General features: G+C 46.1%; 2 protein-coding genes across 9 annotated transcripts; one reads left to right on the forward strand and one right to left on the reverse strand.

Annotated features, from left to right (window-relative positions):
- The first annotated feature begins 339 nt into the window (after positions 1-339).
- LOC147166377 (transcription initiation factor TFIID subunit 4-like) lies at positions 340-11,320 on the forward strand. Of its 6 annotated transcripts, none has more exons than XM_086089679.1 (17): positions 340-741; positions 930-1,337; positions 1,479-1,600; positions 1,663-1,758; positions 2,658-2,780; positions 2,913-3,035; positions 3,112-3,201; positions 3,332-3,487; positions 3,553-3,664; positions 4,164-4,248; positions 4,375-4,666; positions 4,734-4,859; positions 6,132-6,188; positions 6,274-6,387; positions 6,484-6,684; positions 7,866-8,131; positions 10,781-11,320. In XM_086089679.1, exons 2-15 carry the CDS (start codon positions 938-940, stop codon positions 6,607-6,609), a joined length of 2,022 nt encoding a protein of 673 aa, XP_085945805.1. In that variant the 5' UTR covers positions 340-741; positions 930-937; the 3' UTR covers positions 6,610-6,684; positions 7,866-8,131; positions 10,781-11,320. The 6 variants fall into 6 exon arrangements, with proteins under 6 accessions (XP_085945805.1, XP_085945807.1, XP_085945803.1 ...); XM_086089681.1 differs by having other exon boundaries at positions 7,969-8,131; XM_086089677.1 differs by having other exon boundaries at positions 6,484-8,131.
- On the reverse strand, positions 6,768-12,815 carry LOC147166378 (uncharacterized). 3 transcript variants are annotated; one of them, XM_086089675.1, is made up of 5 exons: positions 11,551-12,815; positions 10,758-10,912; positions 9,972-10,116; positions 9,596-9,904; positions 6,768-8,115 (listed from the first exon to the last, which is right to left on the reverse strand). In XM_086089675.1, the coding sequence occupies exons 1-5, from the start codon at positions 12,790-12,792 to the stop codon at positions 7,963-7,965; spliced, it is 2,004 nt and encodes a 667-aa protein (XP_085945801.1). In that variant the 5' UTR covers positions 12,793-12,815; the 3' UTR covers positions 6,768-7,962. The 3 variants fall into 3 exon arrangements, with proteins under 3 accessions (XP_085945801.1, XP_085945800.1, XP_085945802.1); XM_086089674.1 differs by having other exon boundaries at positions 10,758-10,951; XM_086089676.1 differs by lacking the exon at positions 6,768-8,115 and having other exon boundaries at positions 9,634-9,904; positions 9,972-10,127; positions 10,758-10,951.
- Positions 12,816-13,188: the final 373 nt, after the last annotated feature.

Below are 13,188 nucleotides of genomic sequence, written 5' to 3' on the forward strand. Positions count from 1 at the left end.
AGTACAGGCACGGTGCGGTGCGTTCAAGTCTCTGCATGTTCAAGTCACTGCAGTCGACAATGCGATATTAACATAAACTTACAATGAATCTAATGTTTCTTTCTTTTTTTATTCGGTTAAGTCACCTGGAGAGTGCGAAATGTGCATAGTTACAAACAATGATTATACTGTGTTATTTTGTAAGAAGCGTAAACACGAAATAACCAGTATGCCCCACGTTCTTCCAGTTTATCTGAACGCATCACCAGTAACCACTACCAGAGAGTACGAGCGGTATGGCGGGACGGTGCGTTCACGTCAACTGAAGAGTACGTAATTTAAATATTCATGCCTCGAGACGACACCGCCGCCTGTTCAACGTACAAACCTAAAACGCCACTCGGCGCCCATCTTTGTAACATCTTATACTTTGTATAACGTGTATCACTTTATATTTTATATAAGATGTGACATGTGAATGTGGACCTTTAATTCCTCATTCTTGGCAGCGCGTTTCATGCAATGTTTCGTAATTTGGCTAATTGGAAGTGTTAGCAAACATTTCAAAATTGTTTGAAACTAGACTCGTCAAACACGCGATGTATGAAACACTTGTCGCTAGTGTAGCTAAAACACATTTGACTTTGATAATCCAGTTAAATAGAAATTAACACGAGTACACCTACCAACAGCACATCAGAAGCCAAACGGTCATTTGACGTTTGGGTGTGTTTAGAAAATCTGCACAGTAGCGGCACAAAGGTAAGTTTCTTTGATGTACTGTAGTTTGTTGAGAGAAAAAACAAACAAAAAACATGTGACTACACTTTTTTTATAATTCCAAGTGTTTCTCTCTTAAATTTAAATTAAAGCACCACATGGACAATATTGTTTAAAAGTGTCTTACACATTGAATTAATTGCATCAAGTCACATGTGTTTCCCACATAGAAGCAACTATGGCTATGAATAAAGACCCCACGGAGACAGTCCAAGATGGAGAGCCCTGCAGCATTCAAGTGAAGACCCTGCAGGCCACAGCCAAGTGTGGCCTTGTTCCTGCTCCAGGTGTTTCCAAGGGCGAAATCTACCAACCCACTTCCACCTCCCTGGTTCCGTCCCCTCAGACGTCCTCCCCCGCCGTCATGGTGTTAACCAAGATTTCAAAGCCTGGCGTGGCAAATGCCAATGGGCCCAAAGCGGTTCTGAGCCAGGCCACAACCACCACCATGAAGAACCCTACCTTGGCCCAGGGGAGGACGGTGGTGATAACGGTGCCCAGGACGGTTGGACCACAGGTGGCTGTGGCGCCTCGGCTGACTCAGACACGTTTGCCCGCTAACATCCAGATTCCACCAGGTATTTGATTTTGACTTCATGACAAAGGCAACATGACAAGATTACCCAAAAATGTTTCAAGTGCCGTCGTTTGTCCTAAGAAAAAAACAACTAAAAATTAAATATTTAGATATATTTACATACGTATATTTATATGGGCAGGTATGATGCTGATCCGCAGTCAGAGTGGTCAGCTGATGCTGATGTCCCAGCAGGCTTTGGCTCAGGCGCAACAGGGAGCGAGAACCGGCAACGGTCCGGCCACCGGAATCCTGGCCTCCCAGGTATGAGTATATCCCGCAAGCCCGCACTCACATGCACTCACGGTGCCGCTTTGCAACATCAGGTGTCCACGGCAGCTCCCACGAGTCAAAGCAACGAGAAGGTTACAGTGATCAGGATGACGGCTCCTCAAACTTTCCAGAAGACGGCTATGGTCAAGGTAGGAGCATATCCGGGACTGTCCTCTAGGCGCTCTCGCCAGAGTGACTTGTTTGTCGATAAAGAGATGAAACACAAAGAAAATTTCATATCCCGATGATGGTGAGCTAAATGATTATCAGTATTATCATTATGAAGATAAAATAAATACTACAGGGATCTGATAGCAGGAATGGATTGATGGAATATTACACCAAAAATCTAAATTTAATAATCTAAAGATACACATACGTTAGAGGAAAAATACAACTTAAGTGCAGAAAAAGAACGGTAAAATATATGAGAAACAAATACACAAATTTACAAACAAATTACAATTATTTTAAGCAAACATTCCTTACAAAATATAAAATATCAGCTAAAACTACACATAGTAGAAAACATAAACCACAATAATAAAATGAAAACAGTATTAGAAAATAATAATACAAAATTGTAGGAAAAAGTATAAACAAGTACTAGGAATAAATTCAAGACAAATAATTCAAAAGGAACAATGCAAAAGCTGAAAAATACAGATAGTTGCAAAGAATAAAAAGACAAAACAAGAAATACAACAAATATTAAGACTATTAAATGTCAATAAATGCAAAAAATATATCTACAAATAATCAAAAATGTATACAAAAACACAAGTCAAATTCAGAAATATTAGACAAAGCAGAAAAGACATGAAAACAAAAATACAACAATAGTAGACAAAATAAACAAAAATAACTAAAATAGTAGATTAAAATGTACATTCTTTCTTCATCGGTTGGTATGTGAGAGACTGAAAAACAACAAAAGTGCCACTAAATGCAGTAGTAACGATTGTTAAAATTCATAGGCTAAAACTAAATGCTACAAATATTGTCACGGTTTCTGTGTAAAACTTTCACTTTGGCTGTGTGCCTTCAGGTGCTAGGCGTGACTCCCAAGCCAGCGGTGGTTCAGACCGGCGGTGTAGCAGCTGAACGCCGGGATACTTTTCAGCCGGTCACCGTGGAAACCAAGAAGGAGCCCCAACCTAAATTTAGTCAGGCAAGTGCCTTGAACTTGCATATTGGAGAGCATCACTTTGTTTAGTTTAATTCCACCAAAAGGCAAATTTCCAAAATACATTTCAAGTAAGTGTCGTCACAGAATCTAGCATTTTGTCCTGCTGACCCCCAGGAGACTCTAGAGAGCGTGAAGAAGTGCAAGAACTTCCTGGTGACGCTGATGAAGCTGGCGTCCAGCGACCCCAAGTCCGCCAACATGGCCAACAACGTGCGAGGCCTGGTCAGGAGTCTGCTGGTGGGCTTCTTGATTTTGCCGTTTGACTTTCCGTGTATCGCTGTCGGGTCACGTGACGTCCAAGTTGTTGTCGTAGGAAGGCAGGATGGAGGTGGAGGAGTTCACCGAGGCGCTCTATAAGGAGCTCAAGTCCACACCACAGCCCTGCTTGGTGCCGTTCCTCAAGGTGAGTGAGGGACAAGAACTTTTTTTTTAAATCATTCACTGCCATGGCATTTCCATTTGTCAGTCAAATATTCATCCATTCTGTTTTCAACGTGACAGTAATGAATACGTTCTTCTAATTCTGCTGTCAGAAAAGTCTCCCAGCAGTGCGACGCCTCACCGCAGACCCGCAGGTGTTCGTCCAGCAGGCCTGCTCCTCGTCATCGGCGTTGTCCTCCTCCTACAACCTAGCTGTGAAGAAGCCCAATGAGAACCCAACTCCAATTCCGAAAGCCCTCCCTCTTGTGGTCCGTGCCATTTTAATAATAACAATAAAAATCATGTCAAATCCTGCTAATGATTGGTTTTGCAGTCAAGTGGCGCAAGCGTGATGGGCCAGTCCAGAACTTTCACTTCCAAGAACTTCAGAACTCCTACCTCGACCTCCAAAGTGATCCCGGTACAGATTGGAAAAAACTTCACAGGTAGGCACTTACGCCTCTTTTGCACTTGCTCGTGAGGGCCAACATGGCTTTTTCTTCTGTCTTTGAAATTATATTAACCCATTCACTGGCAACTATTTTCACTGAAGTAACCCCCTTCGCTCCCGGCTGTTTTACTAGATTTTGACTGATTTTGCAAGGCCCACAGAATATTGTGTTCTATTGCTATAAAAACATGGAACTTAGCAAAAGAAAGATTAGAGTCTCTTCTTTCATAAGGAAAAAAAGTACATTTTTATGTTTCTGTATTGCAGCAAATAACATAAGAATATAGCTAAGTTTTGTCATTTACATTCCTAGTGAAAACACTGACAAAAAGAGCTTGTTGCAACATGGGCCTGGCTGATTTTCTATATTCTGCTGCCACCTGCTGGCCGTTTTTTCTTGTAATAACTACCATTGCTTTAAGCCACCTCTTCATTTCAGACGCTACATCAATGCCTTCTGTTTTTTTATTTTTTATTTATCTTTTTTTTACTAGGAATATTCTCCATGAAGCAGCCTTTTGCTCAAGATCCTCAGTGCACCACAAGACTTGCTTTTAGGGACACTTCAGCCTCATACAAGTAAGAAGATCCTGATGCATTTCGCTGCGCATCCAAATGCTTTCATCTCAAATGTACCACTGGTGGCCATACACTTTGAGAATCACGGAATTAGCCAATCATTTAATCTCTCCGCATCCCCAACAGAGAAGAGGATGACATTAACGACGTGCCGTCCATGGCGGGCGTCAACTTGCGCGAGGAAAACGCTCAGATCCTGACCAGCGCGGTGGGCTCGGTGGTACAGTCCTGTCAGGATCAGCTCTTCCTGTCTCCGGGCCCCGTGCTGGGCCGTATCCTGCGCACGGGACGCCCTCTGGGGGTGAGCCAAGTGGGCCCCGAGGCGGTGGCGCTGGTTTCTCACGCCGCTCAGGAGTATCTCCGCAGCCTTCTGGAGAAGCTCAGCGTGATGGCAGAACACCGCAAGACGACGCTGAAGGTACTCCGGTCGGGCTTCCAGGTTTGTGGTGCGTTGTGAGCTCCTATTGGCCGCTTGCCGTCCGCAGGATAACCTGTGGCACGCTAGAGTGAGCGACGTGCGCGCGCAGCTGCATTTCCTGGAGGAGGTGGACACTTTGAGGAAGAAGAGGCAAGATGAAGAGGAGAGGGACAGGATGATGCGATTGGCCAGGGTCAGTCTCACGCCACTTGCGGCTTCAACCCTGTCTCACTCCAAATTTACATCTCATGCCGTGTTCACTCTCATTCCTACTTTAATCCTCTCTCGCTCGAAATCTGCCTCACGTTTTATCGGGTCTCGTTCTTGCCACATCTTGACGCATGCCAAATTCGGTGTCATTCCTGTCTCCTTCCTCTGGTGTCAATCTTGTTTTACGCCACGTAATGACCTATAAAGCTCAGATGGGAATTTTCACTGGTTCTTTTATCTTGAACGCTCGCTATACTAATAATAACAAGGAGACTGCATATTCTCAGTTGAACTATTTACTGGATGCCAGAAAGATCGAGGGACACAGCTGAAGAGCCTTTTCTGCTGAATGCGGAAGAAGGTCTAATCTATTCAAATTGTCTTGACGCCAAGCCAGGACAAGTCACAGTGACACAACGGCCTAGCTAAAGTCACCTATCAAATCAAAATCATTAATGGTGGATTCAAGGATTTTCTCGAAAAGTAAAAGCCAAATGTCTGTCAGGTTTTAAAAAATGCGCATGCGGAAAACCATCCTACCAGCTCTCCTGCTCGTCCGGGGGAAACGCCTCTCAAATGTTGCTAACGTGTGAGCTCATGTTCATCAGTCTTTTTAATCTCTGCCGTCGGCCTCGCTTCAAAGACTGGTGTCCTCTTGTGGCTTTTTTTTTCAAAGTATGCAGTGAGATTGGTGGAGCTAAGATGAATGGCTGAATCCGAAGCTCAGCGGCTACATGCTACAAACACTCCACGTGCGCATGCGCAGCTAGGAAGTAGGAAACGAGCACGCACGACGTCGTTGCAGAAGATTGATTGACAGGATCAAGAAACAATCGTTAAGATCGTCTACCCGGAAGGCGCAGCGACAAAAAATCCTTGAATCTACCTTTTAAGAGACCTAATACAACAGGCCAAGCAACAACCAATCATGGCTCACCTGTTTTCTGGGTTCGGTCAGGTGATGTCCGCAAGCTGAGCCCTTAGCTACTGTGATGTCATTTTCAGTCGACAGCAAATGGCAAAATGGCCGCCGCCTCAAATGGATAAAAAAATAGGAGTATTTTTCTGCTTAATTCATTTTCCACAAATGCAAAATTATTCATAATACTGTACCGTCTTTAGACTAGTGGGTCTGTGTAGAACATATTGGAGGCTGAAATTCAATGAATTTGCTCTTGAAGGTCCCAAAAATAATAAAAAATGTTGCTGTTGTCATCCTGTCTCTTGTCTCTCCGCGTTTGTCCCTCGCCGGCAGAGTCGCTCACACACTGAGGATCCGCTGCAGCAGCAGCTAAAGCAGCGAGCGAAAGAGGTGACTTTTTTTCGCTCCGTGTGAATTCCGTTTGCACAGTTTGTGGTTTTGCTGACTCGCTCGTTGTTGATGTTTCCTTGTTGAGTTGCAACAAATGGAAGAAGCTCAGCTGCAGAAGCGAGAAGCAAACCTCACCGCTCTGGCGGCCATCGGCCCCAGGAAGAAGAGACCGCTTAGTAACATGGAAGGCCAGGTACGGGTGCGTGTGAGTAGATGAGGGATTGTTGTGTGTAAATTCTGCGCGTGCCAGTAAGATTCTTTTGTTTTTGTGTGTGTGTGTGTGTGCGCGCATCAGGTGTCGCTGGCACCCAGGCAGGCCGTCCATCGCGTGAGCCGCGTGATGCTTCGGGACCTGCTGGTGTGCATGGAGCAGGACCACTTCCTGCGACACTCTCTCACCTTCTACAAGGCCATGCTCTAACCGCTCCAACCATTCGAACCTGAACCGCTAGAATATGGATACAGCGGTGCCCTGAGAGAAGAGTGGTATTCACGCGTATGGCAAATCGTCTTTCTCGATTCAAATGAATAGAACTACCATCAACTCCGTTCTGGCCTCACCCAAAAACAAAACAAAAACAAAACTGCTTTGTTTAATAATAATAAAAAAATCACAATATAAAACATAGTTGTAACATAATTACAATAGAACATAAAGAATTCAACATTGTTCAGTTCAAATTCATTGTGCTGCTCCAGTTGTGCCCACTTTAACCACTGGGAGGCAGTATAATACATGCCGACTAATGAAGAAGAGCTCATTGATACTCAAAATAAGATATTTCCAACTCCTGGGGGGGAAGAAAAGAATAAGCGTAGACTAGGGTAAAAAAACTAAAATAAAGTGGATGTATCAGGTGAAAGCACGAATAATCAGAATCACAGGGGGAAAATTACTGCAAATAATGGGAGGTGTTATGAAAAATGGGGAACTCCCCAAAATTCATGAATGTCAAACCGCATATACAGAGTGGCCTCTGCATTTGTTTTTTCGCAGAGGATAAAGAATACTGAGTTTTGTCAAATGTTTCTTTTGTTGTATATATCGATATACAGTAATCTTGCAATTACCAATGCTAGTTGTTAGCCTTTCAATAGCTTTTTTGCATCAAAATATAGCATTAAGCTAGCAGGGTTGTTGTTTATGCACTAAGTATATTTATTTTTGTTTCATGTTAAGTTTGACAGTATTCTTTAAAAAAAAAATCACTTTTTGCCAACCAGCTGCTTATTGTATCTAAAATGTTCACTCTTAAGCTAAAGCAAAAAATAGCTGGAACAGCAGCTCGTATCTTTTGCAAGTTTAGTGTTTTGTGTTTGTTGTAAAATATATTTTTTGTGCGCGTGTTCTTGTTCATTGCAGTGGACCCTGCTAGCAAATACCAAAAATCCACGTATCATTGACGACCATTATAAATGCTTAGGAGGAAAATGTTATACTTTTGTTAACACCCCCAAAAAATCTTGAACAAACAAAAAACTGCGAATAGGTGAATCAACAGCTGCCGAACCACATGTACGCAAGGTTCCACTGTATTCCGATGCTGTGCTTATTATTTTGTATATGTTGAAGCTTACATTGAAGCTGTCTTTTTGTTGCACTCTGTTAAATTAAAAAAAATGTCTACAAGCGTTTTGTGTCATGTTGTGCCTAAAAATATTTTTTCTTCTTTACAGAGGATACACTTTGTGCCGCACTTCCTGTCACATGACATGGTCATCATTAGCGTATTGACAAAAGCAGTTCTTCCATGTGTCGTCTGATCGCCGACTTTTACAGCTCTTCACATTTGATGTGTTCGGCGGGGCGCCGGCCGGCCACCACGCCCGCCCGGCCTAACAGGTACTGGCTGAAGTATGAGGAGGCGTCGGCGCTGCCGCACGAACAGGCCACCCGGAATCCTCTCTCTTGGAAGCGCTCCAGCACCTGCAGCCGCAAGCAAGTAAGAAGCAAAACTGAACTTTTGCATGATTTCATGTCGGGGTCAACAAAAAAGCTTGTTGACAAAAGTATTGGGACGTCACAAGACTGTCAATTGATTTGAGAGGTTGTTACTCTGGCGACACAAACGCCATCTATGTGAACTGCTACCCTAGCATTACAGGTTTGTAAACAATTGTCAGTGTCGTGATGTGAACCACTAGATGATCAACCTAGCGTTTTTGTAAACATTTAGGAAAATGTCCAAAATCTTGCACACAAACGGTAGTTTTATTAACCGCTAGCCCTCGAACCTTCCTGTTTTTGTTAACAATGTATTTTACCATAAAGAACCCGCACACAACTGAAGTCATGTATGTGAACCACTACACTGCCAAAGCAGCATTCCTGTTTTTAGATGACAACATTCGCATCTACATTGAAACTCTACTACATTACCAACATTTTCCTGTTTTTTTAAGACGATTTAGTATTCCGTGAAGCCACCATAACAGCTACAAAAGTCAGAGTTGTCAACCACTACATTACCTAACATGCATTGTTTATTTTCTAAACACTTAATTAAAAATCTTTAATTCAACTCCCAACCAAACGTATATGTCATCTATGTGAACTACTACACGACCGAAAGACCATTGCTGTATTTGTAAACATTAAAAAAATTTAGAATCATGAATGAACTTACAGCCCCAGATATGCAGGTCAACTACGTGAACTACTACACAACCAATCTTTCTATTTTTAAGATAATTTAGTCTTCCTGAACCTCCAGGACAAGGTTACAAAAGTCAGATATGCGAACCACTTCACAACCAGCCAAACATTCCAGTTTTAGTAACCCTTAAAAACAATTTGGAATCTTGAATGAGAATACTGCCCCAGATACACAGGCCAACTATGTGAACTACTACACTACCAGTCTTTCAATCATATTTTTGAAAATAGTTTTATTTTAAGCAAAAAAAAAAAAAAAAAAAGTCAGATATTCAAATGGCCGAACTTCCAAGTTTCAAACTCCCACAGCAGCTACAAAAACGGCAGCTATGTAAACCACTACACTATGGACCTAGCATTCCTGTTTTCAGATGAAATTCCCTCCCAGACCAGATACGCTAATGTTTCCGACAGCAGTGGTCCTCAAACCTGGTCCTCGGGGACCGGTATCCAACCTGTTTTCCATGTCTCCCGCAGCTAACACAGGTGATTCATATCATCAGCTAATTAGCAAGCTCTGGAGAAGCCTGATAACGATTCCCACCTGTGTTGGCTGTAGGAGACATGGAAAACAGTCTGGATGCCGGTCCCCGAGGACCAGGGTTGAGGACCACTGTCCTACAGTATATGAACACTACCAACATTGGCATTGCTGTTTTCATAAACGTTGAAGGCAAATTAGTCTTCCATAAACCTCCCAAGCCAGCTACACAAAAAGTCCCACAGACACTATATTATCTGTTTTAGATACCTGTACAGAGGTGAGGCTACAGTAGTCGTTGAGAGGAAAGCGACAGACGTGCGTGGCATCGTTCTCTGGTCTGTCGTTTCCGGGTTCGCACGCAAACTCTCGGACTTCCGGGAAGACCTCCTCCAGGGTGGTCCGGCGACCGTTCACGCTTATCCTCTCGCGCGGGTCTTGAGCAACGTGAACCACTATGCACTCCCATGGCGACGCTTCCGCACTCTTGCTTTCCCGCCTGCTCCGCCAGCGCAAAAGTTCTGCCTGCAGAGGAGCCAGCTGGAAGAAGGAGGCCTCCTCATACAGCAGAGCGTACTCCTGCGGCACAGCCACAAGACGAGAAGAAAAAAACGCTACACGACCAGCCCCGGTTGCGCGTACTCACATTGAAGTCATCCGGGAGGAGGAGCTTGGAGGTTCGCATGAAGTTGAGGATGTAGCGGAACATGGCGCCGTCTCGATCGATGAAGTAGTGCTGCCGCAGACCGTCCAGCACGATAGGCTCACTTCCGTTGAACAGTCGCCCGATCCTGCTGACACACTGCTAGCGCGTCACATAACGAGAACAACCAAGCCAACATTTTTTTTTTTCATTTCGACCAATCAGCACTACAAACTTAGAATTCCCAACAAGAATTCCCAAAAGTGGGCTATGCAAACTACTGTATGTAATGAGCCTCCTGCACTGCTACACTAAAGTCAGCCCTGTGAAGCACTACACTACGAATTTTGCATTCATCCTTTCGTAAAAGAGATTTAGTCTTACGAAGCTACAGAAGTGGTCTACATGAATCGATGTACAGTACGTCATGAGCCTCCCACGCAGCTACACTGTTAGCAATGTGAACCACTACATTACAAATCTCGCACATGCTAATTTTTTAAACACAGTTTAGTCTTGCAAATGCTTTAAAAGCTGCAATACATAACTGCTGAATGTCATAAACCTCCCACCCACAGTTCCACTAAGTCAGCAATGTGAACCACTACACAACAAATGTTGCACTCCTTCTGTAAACACTTGAGGCAATTTTGTCTTATGAGGCTACAAAAGTCAGCTACGCAAACCGCTACATAAACAAGGAAGATATTTTTGTCTTAAATTGACCCTCTCGCCACACCAAAACACTCCATTACAATCTTGCTCTGTAAAAGCTCCAGCGCGTCTCACCGTGACTCGGGGTATTTTGTGAGGGTGTCCAGGCTGCTGGTGTACGTGTGACCCCCCACATCCACGTGGACCGGTGCGTTGCCTTTGCTCAGTTGGGCCAGCGAGGGGACGCCGGACGAACCCGGGAGGGATACTGAAGTCTGCCCTGCGCTGTCCTGGGACACGACACACTCGATCAGCACCTTGTCTTCTGGCTTTGTAGGATTAGAGATAACAAACACACTGATGGACTTGCTCCAACTGACAAAAGCGTGTGTGAATAATACTATTTAGCTTTAGGCTGTCACTGTATTGCATGCTGTGTAAATTAATTAGTGAGGTGTGGTTGCTTCGGCAACAGATGCCATAATGTCCTTGCTCAATGGCCACTTCATCAGGTACGTTAATGCAATAAATGGACTCTGGACACAATATTAGGGACACACTAATGAGATCCAGTTGTGTAGATTTCCTGCGTTCAACTGAGAGCACGTTCCAAGAAGACATTAAGCATACAGGACACAGCAAACTGCAAGCTATTAACTCCAATAATGAACACAGTGGACCCTGTTTATAAGGGATAGTGATAATGTCTGCCTGGCTCACGAATACCGACAAAGAGTGTATAACTGACGCTCATGTTTAAAAAAATAAAATAAAAATATGTAATGAAAAAAATTCAACAATTGCTATTGATAAAGTATATGAATGAAAGAATAGTGTGGTCTTTGTAATGGTAGACGTTTCGGAAAGAGATTACTTGGCCCAGGTGTAGGCTACCTATAATGAGGTGTCCCGTGACCTTTCAGGCTACCTGGGGGACGGTGGAGCGGAGAGGAGACTGCGCATGCGCCTGGCTGCCTCTGGCTCCGGACTCCGCGCGCACTCTTTTGGGGCGAGGAAGGGAGAGACTTCCGACCTGAGCACCCACGTGACCGCGTTGCGTTGCCACGGCAACCAGGCACCGCTCGCTGCCACTCATATCAGCGGTGATTGCCGCGGCGCCGCCCACGATGCTGTCGAGCGTCGCTATGGAGACGGCGCCGATGCAGTGGTTTGTGTACGTCCTGGAAAGCTTGGCGGCGCGCGACAGCATCTGCATGCGCGTGCCCAGAAGGTTCTTGCCGACTGCCTTGTTCTCGAACCAGGTGTCGTCGGCCGGACCCCAGGCGTCGCGCGGCCGCTGGAAGAAAGCTCGGCACAGCGGGTTGCGCTTGGCTAGGTAGTGCTCGAAGCTGGCGTACGGGCACAGCGCCGTCCGCGTCTCGTACATGCGCGGCCGCAGGGTGACGTCGTCGTCGGGGGACGTCTTCCGGCTGCCGTGCTTGGCTCGGAAGTAGACGAACTTCCGCCCTTGCTCGTCGGCGGCCAGCGCGAACGAGTCTTCGCGGAGCTCGCGCTGCTTCTCGCGGCCTCTGGTGCTGAAGTACATGCAGGTCTCGAACCAAACCTTGTTGAGCAGCCCCGGCGGCGTGGATGCGTCGAACATGGACGACTGGTAGAGGCAGCGCAGGTCGGAACGCGCGATTGCCTGCTTCTGCACTACCGGCCCGGCGCCCCGTTCCTCCAGCCGCCGGATGACCGCCGCCAAGGCGAGATTGGCCCCGCGCAGCTCTGGGTCCTTGGTGAGGTCCAGCGTGCGGCAGTGGGGCGGCTCGTTCAGGTAGCGGTTGAGCGAGCTCCGGATGCTGACGAGCGACGACTTGCTGTACAGCTGGCCGCTTTTGGATCGCGCCTCCGCGTAGAAGGAGCGCAGCAGCGCGCACAGCTCTGCCTTGTCCAGGTTCTCGAAGTCCGGCCTGCGCGCCTTGTCGCTCAGATACTCCCGGAAGATGCGCACCGCGTAGCGGGTCGCCAGCCGCGTGTTGTCGCTGAGCCGGCTGCGCTCCGGGGAGGTCGGGTGAGAGACGGGCGCAGCGGGCTGACTGCGGTCCGCGCTCGGAGGAAGGACCGCCGCCGACTCCCAGCCCTCCTCCCCGGTGATGCGCACCTCCTGGATGTCGTCCTCCCACCCTGTGAGCTCCGTGCAGCCTCGGCTCTCAGGCGCTCCCGCCATATTGCGGTCTGCGTGCCAAGCGGTCCGCCTGCACTGCGCATGCGTTATATTGGACCGCAACGCCACCCCCTCCCATGCACCGCCACCCCCAAAAAAAGTCATTTTGTGGTTTAGTAACCTCACATTTGTGCTCGTACTTGTTCGACGTGCAGGGCGCGTGTACGACGACGCCAGGCTGCTCCGTGGATACCAGGAACTCATTGATTATTAATAGAGCATAAAAAAATGATTATTGTAACTTCAAGAATGTTGCAAAAAGTGCACGTGGCCCGTTTTGTCACCTTAAGGAACTCGTACGTGACGTCACATCATGAGCTTGTGCGTGGTGTGAGTGGGTGCTGTGCATGTGAGGGAGTGCGTATATGCGCATGTGCTTTCTTACTTCAAATATGTAAT

The sequence above is a fragment of the Leptonotus elevatus genome, chromosome 11 (assembly GCF_054856555.1).
Source record: "Leptonotus elevatus isolate MCC_2025b chromosome 11, RoL_Lele_1.0, whole genome shotgun sequence".
Lineage (NCBI taxonomy): Eukaryota > Metazoa > Chordata > Actinopteri > Syngnathiformes > Syngnathidae > Leptonotus > Leptonotus elevatus.